The sequence below is a fragment of the Neopsephotus bourkii genome, unplaced genomic scaffold (assembly GCF_033783945.1).
Source record: "Neopsephotus bourkii isolate Nb327-2 ecotype Australia unplaced genomic scaffold, CSIRO-AGI_Nbou_v1 NB_346, whole genome shotgun sequence".
Taxonomy (NCBI): domain Eukaryota; kingdom Metazoa; phylum Chordata; class Aves; order Psittaciformes; family Psittacidae; genus Neopsephotus; species Neopsephotus bourkii.
In genome coordinates this window covers 2,208,165-2,218,937 of record NW_026900852.1, presented here as the reverse complement: position 1 = coordinate 2,218,937, position 10,773 = coordinate 2,208,165, and the positions used below count along the sequence as shown (strand labels likewise).

The 10,773-nt window shown below is 65.3% G+C and overlaps 1 protein-coding gene across 1 annotated transcript; it reads left to right on the top strand.

Annotated features, from left to right (window-relative positions):
* The first annotated feature begins 2,989 nt into the window (after positions 1-2,989).
* SEMA4C (semaphorin 4C) lies at positions 2,990-10,198 on the top strand. The gene is made up of 14 exons (XM_061348276.1): positions 2,990-3,122; positions 4,819-4,967; positions 5,076-5,138; positions 5,241-5,339; positions 5,970-6,066; positions 6,497-6,613; positions 6,704-6,855; positions 6,937-7,112; positions 7,599-7,743; positions 7,824-8,046; positions 8,128-8,243; positions 8,319-8,476; positions 8,559-8,629; positions 8,715-10,198. The coding sequence occupies exons 1-14, from the start codon at positions 3,005-3,007 to the stop codon at positions 9,539-9,541; spliced, it is 2,511 nt and encodes an 836-aa protein (XP_061204260.1). The 5' UTR covers positions 2,990-3,004; the 3' UTR covers positions 9,542-10,198.
* Positions 10,199-10,773: the final 575 nt, after the last annotated feature.

Here is a 10,773-nt window from a genome sequence, read left to right as displayed (position 1 = left end):
CCAGAGAAGCTGTGGCTGCCCCATCCCTGGCAGTGCTCAAGGCCAGGTTGGACACAGGGGCTTGGAGCAAGCTGCTCCAGTGGAAGGGGTCCCTGCCCGTGGCAGGGGTTGGAACTGGATGAGCTTTAAGGTCCCTTTCAACCCAAACCAGGCTGGGATCCAGCCGCACCGTGACCCTGCTGCTCCCCAGGCACCCCCAAGTGAGGAGAACACGGGGGGGGAGCAGAGGGTAGAGAGTTTTTGGCTGCTAAAACACACGGGGGGATTAAGGGGGTGACCGCGGCTTCCCTGCCCCTCGGAGGAGTGCGTGGCAGCAGCCATAGGACAGCAGCCAGGCTGTGGTGGTGCTGGGGAAGCCGGGACAGGCAGAGGGCAGCGAGGCTTCAAGGCCCCACCATGGCCACGGCCTCGCTGGGGCAGGGCAGGGCAGGGCCGGACCAGCAGCAGCCTCCCTGGGCTCCCCTCCAGCGCTTGGCTCCGGCACCTGCAATTGGTAGGGGCAGAGATAACGAAGGAGCAGCGCCCTTGGCACGGGAACGTCTCCCGCCTGGCACATGTCACCGTGCTGCTGGCATCGGGGCTGTCCCGGAGCGGTGAACCCAGGCTGCTGGCAACGGGATCCGGAGCTTTCACGTCCCTGCAACCCAACCTCATTCCATGGATCCATGCTGGCTACGAGCGGTTGTTACTGGTGCCATTCCCACCCGCACCACGTCTGCTCCATGACACGGTGTTTACTGCCCTCTGAAACGATCCCGTTTGGAACAACGGGGCCCGGCTTGAGCCGATCCCCTCCGATCCCACCCGAGTTGACCCGAGCTGACCCGACCCCGCCGAGCCGAGCCGATTCGGTCCGACCCGTGACGTCAGGCAAGGGGCGGAGCCACACGGGGCCGCGCGGCGCGCTCCCTCCGCCGCCAGCACCCGCCGCCGCCACCACCGCCTCCCGCCGCCCCGGCCCGGCCCCCCCCGCCCCGAGGTGAGTGAATGCGCCCGGTCCTGCCCCCCCCGCCCCCCAAACCCCCGCCCCCCCCCCCGCGGCCCCCGCCCCGCCGCGCCCGGCCCCCCCCGCCCCCCCCCGCCCCGCCCCGGTATTGTTGTGGCGGAGCCGCGGGGGAGGCGCTTTGTTCCAACCGGTACCGACCATGGCATCGCCTCCCCCGCACCCCCCCCCCCCGGTAACGGGGATCCATCGCCGCCATCCGTTGGTTCCCCCCCGCTTCCCCCCCCTCCGTGAGGATCCCCCCTCCCCCGCTCCACGTAGCCCCCCCCATCGGAAGCCGCTGCCATGGGACCGTGGTGCCCCGGTTCCCCCGTGGGACCCCCGGGCTGCCCGCACCGGAACCGGGGACCCCGGGGACCCGTCCTGCCCGTGCCCTGTGCCCTCGGGGTGCCTGTCCCTGTGCCCGCAGCGCCCCGGCTGTGACCGTTCCACCCTGACTGCGCCTGCAGCACCCCAGCTTTGGCTACGGCACCGCAGCTGTGCCCGTGGCACCCTGCCTGTGTCCATAGCACCCCAGTTACGCCCGTGGCACCCTGCCTGTGTCCATAGCACCCCAGTTATGCCCATGGCACCCTGGCCATAACTGTGGCATGCCCATGGCACCCTGGCTGTGCCTTTGTCCCCAGAGCCATACCTGTTGCACCCCAGCTGTGCCCGTGGCACCCTCATCATGCCCATAGCACCCTCAATCATGCCCATGGCACCCTGACCATGTCTGCGGCACCCCAACAATGCCCATCACAACCTGGCCATGCCCATGGCACTGTGGCGGTGCCAATGGCACCCCAGCCATGCCCATGGCACCCTGGCATTGCCAGAGCCATGCCTGTAGCACCCCAGCCATGTCCATGTCACCCTGACCATGCCTGTGGCACCCCAGCCATGAGCATGGCACCCTCACTGTGCCTGTGGCGTGTTGGTTTGGGTGTGTTTGTTTGTGGTCCCATGGCACCCTCACTGTGCCTCTGGCACCCCAGCTGTGTCCACTGCACCCCAGCTTTGCCATGACCCAGTACCCATGGCACCCTGACCATGCCCATGGCACCCTCACTGTGCCTGTGGCACCCCAGCTGTGTCCATTGCACCCCAGCTTTGACCAAGACACCCCAACTGTACCCATGGCACCCTCACTGTGCCTGTGGCACCCCAGCTGTGTCCATTGCACCCCAGCTTTGACCATGACACCCCAACCGTCCATGGCACCCTCACTGTGCCTGTGGCACCCCAGCTGTGTCCACTGCACCCCAGCTTTGACCAAGACACCCCAACTGTGTCCATTGCACCCCAGCTGTGACCATGACACCCCAACCGTACCCATGGCACCCTGACCATGCCCATGGCACCCTCACTGTGCCTGTAGCACCCCAGCTGTGTCCATTGCACCCCAGCTTTGACCATGACACCCCAACCGTACCCATGGCACCCTGACCATGCCCATAGCACCCGCAGCCCCCTTCCTGCACCCCCTTCCTGCACCGGGGCGTCCCCCATTCCCACGCCCATGGGGTCCCATTCCCGGCCCCCCACCCTCCCGGAAATCCTTCCCGAGCTCCCCCAAACCCCCCCCCCGCTTCCTGCTTCCCGCCGGGCAGGGCAGAACAATTCCCAGCCGCATCCTGCCCAGCCTGGCGCGGGGTGGGGTGGGGTGGGGGGGGGCACAGCTGGGGCACCCCCAAACACATTGGGGCCGGGCCAGGGGTGACGTGGGGGGGAAGCGGAAGAGCCCATTTCCTCCTCCATAGACCCCCCTCCACCCTGTTGCTCGTCACCACCGGAGGAGGGACCGTGATTGAGTGGGGGGGGCAGTGACTGGGGACCCACACATGTGTCTGCCCCCCCCCTCGCCCCACTGCGTGGGGTGCCCCCGGCCTCGTGATGCGCGTTCCTCAATGGCCGCCTTGTCCCCGCGCTGCCCGCGTGATGCCCCGTTACCCTAACGGGGCCCGGCCGGGGCCGTGTGCCCCCCCCAGCCTCTGTCTCCCTGTCCCGTCCCCTCCCGCAATGGCCCCCCACTGTTGGCTTGTGGCCCTCACCGCGCTGCTGGCCCTCGCCACCACCGCCACCGCGGCACCGGGGTCCTCGTGGAGCGCCGTGCCCCGCAAGACCGTCCCGTATGGGGGTGAGTGACTGCGGGCACCCGGGAGAGGGGAGCGGGGGGGGTGCGGGTCCCCACCTCCCATCCCAGCCCCCTGGGTTGGTGGCTTTAAACCTGGGGGTCACTGAGAGCAAATGGGGACCCCATGGGACACGGCGCTGTGTCCCTTTGCCATGCCAGCACCCCGAGATGCCATCCTTTAGCCGTGCCAGCACCCTGTGTCCCCATCTGCCGTGTGCGGTGTCACCGTGCCGTGCCGGCGCTGTTGTGGCTGTCCCAGTGCCATGCCCTGTGTCCCCGTGCCCTGCGCAGTGGCAGTGCCCCATGTGCTCTATCCCTGCACTGTGCCAGTGTCCCTGTGCCATGTCCGCTGTCCCTGTGTTGTCCCCATGCCCATGGCACACATCCCTGTGCCATCCCCGTTCTTGACTCCTGTGCTTTCCTGTGCCAGCACTCAGTGTCCCTGTGCCATCCGTGTGCCATCCCCATGCTGTCCCTTGTTGTGTGTGTTTGTTGGTTTGTGTGTGTGTTATGGTGTCCCGATGCTGTGCCAGCACCCCACATCCCTGTGTCATCCCTTGTGCCATCCCCATGCTGTCCCAGTGCCTTGTGTCCCCGTGCCATCCCCATCCTGTCCCCATGCAGTACCATCCATGTGCCATCCCCATGCTGTGCCAGCACCCCACATCCCTGTGCCATCCATGTGCCATCCCCATGCTGTCCCTGTGGTGTCCCGATGCTGTGCCAGCACTCCACATCCCTGTGTCATCCCTTGTGCCATCCCAGTGCCTTGTGTCTCTGTGCCATCCCCATTCTGTCCCCATGCCATGCCATCCCCGATGCCATCCCCATCCTGTCCCTATGCGGTACCATTGCTGTGCCATCCCCATCCTGTCCCCATGTGGTGCCATCCCCATCCTGTCTCCATGTGGTACCATCCCTCTGCCATCCCCATCCTGTTCCCATGCTGTGCCATCCCCGATGCCATCCTCGATACCATCCCCATCCTGTCCCCATGTGGTACCATCCCTGTGCCATCCCCATCCTGTCCCCATGTGGTACCATCCTTGTGCCATCCCCATCCTGTCCCCATGCTGTGCCATCCCCGATGCCATCCTCGATACCATCCCCATCCTGTCCCCATGTGGTACCATCCCTGTGCCATTCCCATACTGTCCCCATGTGGTGCCATCCCTATCCTGTCCCCATGCAGTACCATCCCCATCCTGTCCCCATGCAGTACCATCCCTCTGCCATCCCTATCGTGTACCCATGCCGTGCCATCTCCATCCTGTCCCCATGCGGTACCATCCCTCTGCCATCCCCATCCTGTCCCCATGCTGTGCCATCTCCATCCTGTCCCCATGCGGTACCATCCCCGATGCCATCCCCATCCTGTCCCCATGCCGTGCCATCCCCATCCTGTCCCCATGCCGTGCCATCCCCATCCTGTCCCCATGCCGTGCCATCCCCATGTCCCCATCCCCACCCAGGGGCCCCAGTCCCCCCCTCTCAATGGTCCCTTTCTGTAGTGCCAGTGCCGGGAGGGGGGGGTCCGGGGGGTCCCTCCAAAGGCCGCAGTGTTCCCGCAGCGCCGCCCCAGTAACAAAGAGCCCTTTGTGCTCTGCAGGAGGGGGTCAAGGAGGGGGGGCTGCGGGTGCCCGGCAGTGCTGGGGCTCACCCCCACATCCCCCCCTCTTTGTGCCCCCCTTCCCAACAGAGCTGCAGGCCGTGGCCAAGCGCTTCTCGCAGGGGGGGGTCTCGCATTACCTGACCCTGACGCTGGACGCAGCCGAGGCCCTGCTCTACGTGGGGGCCCGGGAGGCCGTGTTCGCCGTGGCCACCGGCACCGTGGAGCTCAAGGCAGCGGTGAGGCCCCAGGGACCCCCCCACACACACACCAGGGGGTGTTTTGGGGGGGTCTGGTGGGGGGGGGGGCTGTTTGGAGCCCCCCTGACCCCTTATCTCCATCACCAGATCTCCTGGGAAGCCCCTGTGGATAAGAAAGCCGAATGCATCCAGAAGGGCAAGAACAACCAGGTTGGGGATGCGGGTGCTGTGGCTGCAGTGGGGTGGGGGGTGAAAGGGTGACAGTGCTGTGTCCTGTTGTGTCCCCCCTTAACTATCCCTTGTCCCCCCCAGACCGACTGCTTCAACTACGTGCGGTTCCTGCAGAGCTACAACAGTTCCCATCTCTATGCCTGTGGCACCTACGCCTTCCAGCCCAAGTGCACCTACATTGTGAGTGGGGCCATAGGGGGACCCCAGAACCTGTCACCCCCACCCGGCCTTGGGAGCATCACCAAGGGGTGTCCCTATCCCCAAAAGGGTGCTCCAGGGATGTCCCTGTCCCCAGGGGTGTCATTAAGGGGTTGCCTTGTTCCTGTGAGGCTGATCTGGGGATGCCCCTTGGCTCCCTGTTAGGGTGTTCTTCTCCCCACAGTGGCTCTGTGCTCATCCCAAAAGGGCTGTCTGGGGGTATCCCTGCCCCAGAAGCATCTCCCAGGGGTGCCCCTGTCCTGAGGAAGGTGCTCTATGGAGGTCTCTGTTCCCAGGAGCATCATCCACGGGTGTCCCTGTCCCCAAAAGGGTGCTCCAGGGGTGTCCCTGTCCCCAAGGGTATGATTAAGGGGTGCCCTTGTTCCCATAGGGTGCTCCAGGGGTGTCTCCAGTCACCCTGGAGCGTTGTTAGGGGTGTCCCTGTCTCTGTAATGGGTTATCCAGGGCTGTCTTTGTCCCAGAAAGGTTATCTTGGGAGCATCCCTGTAACAGGAGCATCACCCAGGGGTGTCCCTGTTCCCCAGAGGCTCATATGGGGGACCAGGGCTGCTCAGGGGTATTGAACCCCCCACCCGCTCCTCTGCCCCACAGGAACTCTCTGGCTTCACCCTGGACCAAGTGGCTTTCGAGGACGGCAAAGGGAAGTGTCCCTATGACCCCACCAAGGGACACACGGGCCTCATCGTGGGTAGGTGGCACTATTGGGGCCAGCGGGGGGTCCTAACCCTAACCCCTTCCTAACCCTAACCCTAACCCCTTCCTAACCCTAACCCTAAACCTAACCCTAACCCTAACCCCTTCCTAACCCTAACCCTAACCCTAACCCTAACCCCTTCCTAACCCTAACCCTAACCCTAACCCCTTCCTAACCCTAACCCCTTCCTAACCCTAACCCTAACCCTAACCCCTTCCTAACCCTAACCCTAACCCTAACCCTAACCCCTTCCTAACCCTAACCCTAACCCTAACCCTAACCCCTTCCTAACCCTAACCCTAACCCTAACCCTAACCCTAACCCCAACCCCTTCCTAACCCTAACCCTAACCCTAACCCTAACCCTAACCCTAACCCTAACCCTAACCCTAACCCTAACCCCTTCCTAACCCTATTCTTTGCAGATGGGGAGCTCTACTCAGCCACCTTCAACAACTTCCTGGGCACGGAGCCCGTTATCCTCCGCAACCTGGGCCCCCATTACTCCATGAAGACCGAGTATCTCACCTCCTGGTTGAACGGTAGGGCCACGGTGGTGATGATGGGGGGGAACACTGCGTGGACACCCCCACCCCATGGCTATGGGGTTGATGCCTCTTTCCCCCCCATAGAGCCCCACTTTGTGGCCTCGGCCTTCGTGCAGGAGAGCGCGGGCAGCGCCACCGGTGACGATGACAAGGTTTACTTCTTCTTCAGCGAGCGCGCCGTGGAGTACGACTGCTACGCCGAGCAAGTGGTGGCCCGCGTGGCCCGGGTCTGCAAGGTACATGGAGGGGACACTGGGACGAGGGACGGTGTCCCGGTGTGGCTTCACCCCTCTGGTGACACCGCTTTGGGTGCGCAGGGGGACGTCGGTGGGGCCCGCACGCTGCAGAAGAAGTGGACAACGTTCCTGAAGGCCCGTCTGGTGTGTTCAGCCCCCGAGCAGCAGCTCCACTTCAACCGCCTCCAGGCTGTGTTCACCCTGCCCGGGGATGAGTGGCAGGACACCACCTTTTTTGGGGTCTTCCAGGCCCGATGGTGAGTCTATGGGGAGGTGGCATCAGCACCAGAACTGTGGTGGGTCCATGGGCATCAGCCCCAGAACCGGTGGTGGGTCCATGGGGAGGTGGCATCAGCCCCAGAACCGGTGGTGGGTCCATGGGGAGGTGGCATCAGCCCCAGGACTGTGGTGGGTCCATGGGGAGGTGGCATCAGCCCCAGAACTGTGGTGGGTCCATGGGGAGGTGTCATCAGCCCCAGAACCGGTGGTGGGTCCATGGGGAGGTGGCATCAGTGCCAGAACTGGTGGTGGGTCCATGGGCATCAGCCCCAGAACTGTGGTGGGTCCATGGGCATCAGCCCCAGAACCGGTGGTGGGTCCATGGGGAGGTGGCATCAGCCCCAGAACCGGTGGTGGGTCCATGGGGAGGTGGCATCAGCCCCAGAACCGGTGGTGGGTCCATGGGGAGGTGGCAGCAGCCCCAGAACCGGTGTCTCCCCTACATCCTGCCCTGTTGCTTGCAGGGGGGACGTGGATGTCTCGGCCATTTGCCGGTACCACATCCTGGAGGTGAAGAAGGCATTCGAGGGCCCCTACAAGGAGTACCGGGAGCAGGCGCAGAAGTGGGGCCGGTACTCGGATGAGGTGCCGAGCCCCCGTCCCGGCGCGGTGAGTGCCGGTACCGGCGGTGGGGCGGGAGATGGGGGTACGGATACAGCCCCTCAGTGACGGTGTCCTCGGTCCTACAGTGCATCACGGACTGGCACCGCCAGAACGGCTTCGCCAGCTCCCTCGAGCTGCCCGATAACACCCTCAACTTCGCCAAGAAGCACCCATTGATGGATGAGCCCATCCTGCCGCACCGCGGCCGCCCGCTGCTGCTCAAGAAGGACTCCAACTTCACCCAGCTCGTGGTGGACCGAGTGGCCGGGCTGGATGGTGCCATCTATGAGGTGCTCTTCATCGGTACAGGTACGCGCCGGGCTGAGGGGGAACCCTCATGGGAAGGTTCCCAGTGTGGGGATGCCTCTCACAGCGCACTGGGACCCGCAGGTGATGGCTGGGTGCACAAGGCACTGAACCTGGGCCCTCGCATCCATCTGGTTGAGGAGCTGCAGGTATTCGAGCCGGCGCAGCCAGTGGAGAGCCTGGTGCTGGCTGGACGGAAGGTGAGAGGTGCCCCCAGCAGGGGATGGTGTCCGGGTGTCACCTCCGGTGTCACCTCACCCCTTCTCCCCTTGTAGAAGCTGCTCTTCGCTGGCTCCCGGTTCCAGTTAGCCCAGTTGCCACTGGCCGATTGCAGCCGGTACCAATCGTGCACCGACTGCGTCCTCGCCCGGGATCCCTACTGCGCCTGGAGCCGCAACGCCAGCCTCTGCGTGCGCACTGACGGCCTCAACGGGTACAATGGGGTCCCTGTGGGGATGGGGGGACACCCGCTGTGCCACAGGGACCCCGTTCACCTCCACCACCTCCTCCCGCAGGTCCCAACTGGTCCAGGATGTGCTGAGCTCTGACACCCGCGCCTGCACCCTGCCTCAGGTGGCCAAGCAAGGTGAGACCGTGGCAACGCCGCGTGGGGCTGGGGTCCTCCCTGGTTTTGTGCCCCCCCCTCCTGACCCTGCGCCGCTCTCCCACAGGCTCCATCACCCCCAAAAACGTGACGGTGGTGGCAGGCACCGACCTGGTGCTCACGTGCCGCTTGGGCTCCAACCTGGCACAGGCGCTGTGGACCTTCGAGGGCCGGGCGCTGCCGGCCGAGCAGGCGCTGGTGCTGCACGATACCCGCCTGCGGGCGCTGGTGGTGCCGGGGGCCGGGGCGCAGCACAGCGGCACGTACCGGTGCTTCTCGGAGGAGCAGGGTGCCCGCCTGGGTGGGGAGGTGTACCGGGTGGTGGTGCTGGCCGGGGCTGGGGTGCCGCTGGAGACGAGGGCGCCGCTGGAGAGCCTGGGGTTGGTGTGGGTGGTGGCCGTGTGCTTGGGTGCGCTGTGCTTGGTGCTGGTGCTCGTGGTGTTCTCGCTGTGGCGGCGGCTGCGGGAGGAGCTGGGGAAAGGCACCAAAGCTATTGAGAGCACACTGGTGTACCCCATCGAGCTGCCCAAGGAGCCCCCCAGTCCCCGCTTCGTCCCCAGTGCCGCGTCCGACTCGGATGAGAAGCTCTGGGACCCGGCCAGTTACTACTACTCGGACGGCTCGCTCAAAATCGTGCCGGGTCACGCCACGTGCCGCAACGGCGGCCCCCCCGGTGCCACCTCGCCACCAAGCGCCATCCCTGGGCAGCCCCTTCACTCACCCACCCGTATCCACCTCGGTCCCCTGCGTGGTTCCTCTTCCAATGGCTACATCCGCCTGGCGCTGGGTGCCGAGGAGCGGCCGCCCTGCGCCGACCTGGCCGAGGAGCTGCGGCGTAAACTGCAGCAGCGCCAGCCCCTGCCCGACTCCAACCCTGAGGAGTCTTCGGTCTGAGCCGCCGGTGGCCGCCGAGCAGCCGTACCTACCTCAGGGGTACCCACTGCGGGGCCCCCGGCGCTGGCACCCACCATAGGGACCAGCGCCTGGGCACCAGCACCCGCCTTGGGGCTGCAGTGTGGGCGCTGGTGCCCAGTGTAGGGATGCCGGTGCTGGTACCTGACTTGGGAACTGCCACGTTGGCACTCACCATGCGGATGGGACTGTCACTGCAGTGCTGGTACCCGTCTTGGGGCCGTGGTGCCGGCACCGTGACACCCGTCTTGGGCCACCGGAGCTGCTCTTGGTCACCACGTCCGCCTTCGGTACCATGTCCCAAGCAAGGGACTGACCTTTGGGGACTGCCACCAGCCTTGGGGACCACCGCCCCCCCCCGGGTGCCGTGTCCCACCCAGGGCAGTGGCCGTGGGATGATTTTTTGGGATGATTTAAGAACCGATCGGGTTTTTCTTCCTGAGAACTTTTCTAATGCCCCCCCCCCTTCTCACACCTCTCCCCCCCCAGGGCTTCGTACCCCTTTGGCCCTGGTTGTAAATACCCCCCCCCCCGCCTGCCACCCCCCTGCACGCTGCCCGCTCGGGCCCCTTTTGTATAACCCCCACCCCACCCCCAGTGTAATTTATTTGTTACCAAAATATATTTATTTGCTGTAAATACGTATTTTTATATTAATAATAAAAAGGAGTAAAAAAAACCCAACCATCAGCACATCTTGAAAGTGAAGCCGGGGAGGGGGGGGTTGGAGGGAGGGCGCTGGGCACCCCCCCAGCCACTGAGCTCATGGAAAAAGGCCGCACTCGGGGCTATAAAAGGGCATCGCGGTGCCGTTCCCAGGGCGGGGGGGGGGGAGCGCAGAGGCTTGGCCCCACGCCCGTGTGTCCCGTCCCAGTGTCGTCGTTCCCCCCCCCGGATGCCGGGGGTCAGTGCGGGGTCCCCAGGGAGGCCCTGCCGGGAAGCGGGGCGGAAGCGGCACCCGGGGTCCTGGGGGGGGTGCTCCGGGAGCGGGGCCAGCGCTGCCCGGGCCGTGGGAACCCGGGGAGGGGGGTCCAGAGCCCCCATGGGAGCGGAGGGGGGGAGCACAGCCCAGCGCTAAGGCCCCCCCCTAGCGGCGGCGGCGGGGCCGAGCTGGCGTCCAAGAGCTCGGGGCGTGGCTTCGCTCGGCTTCCCCCGACTCCCCTCGGCTCTTTCCGGCTTCCCTCGATCCCCTTCAGCCTTTCCCTGAGCTCCCC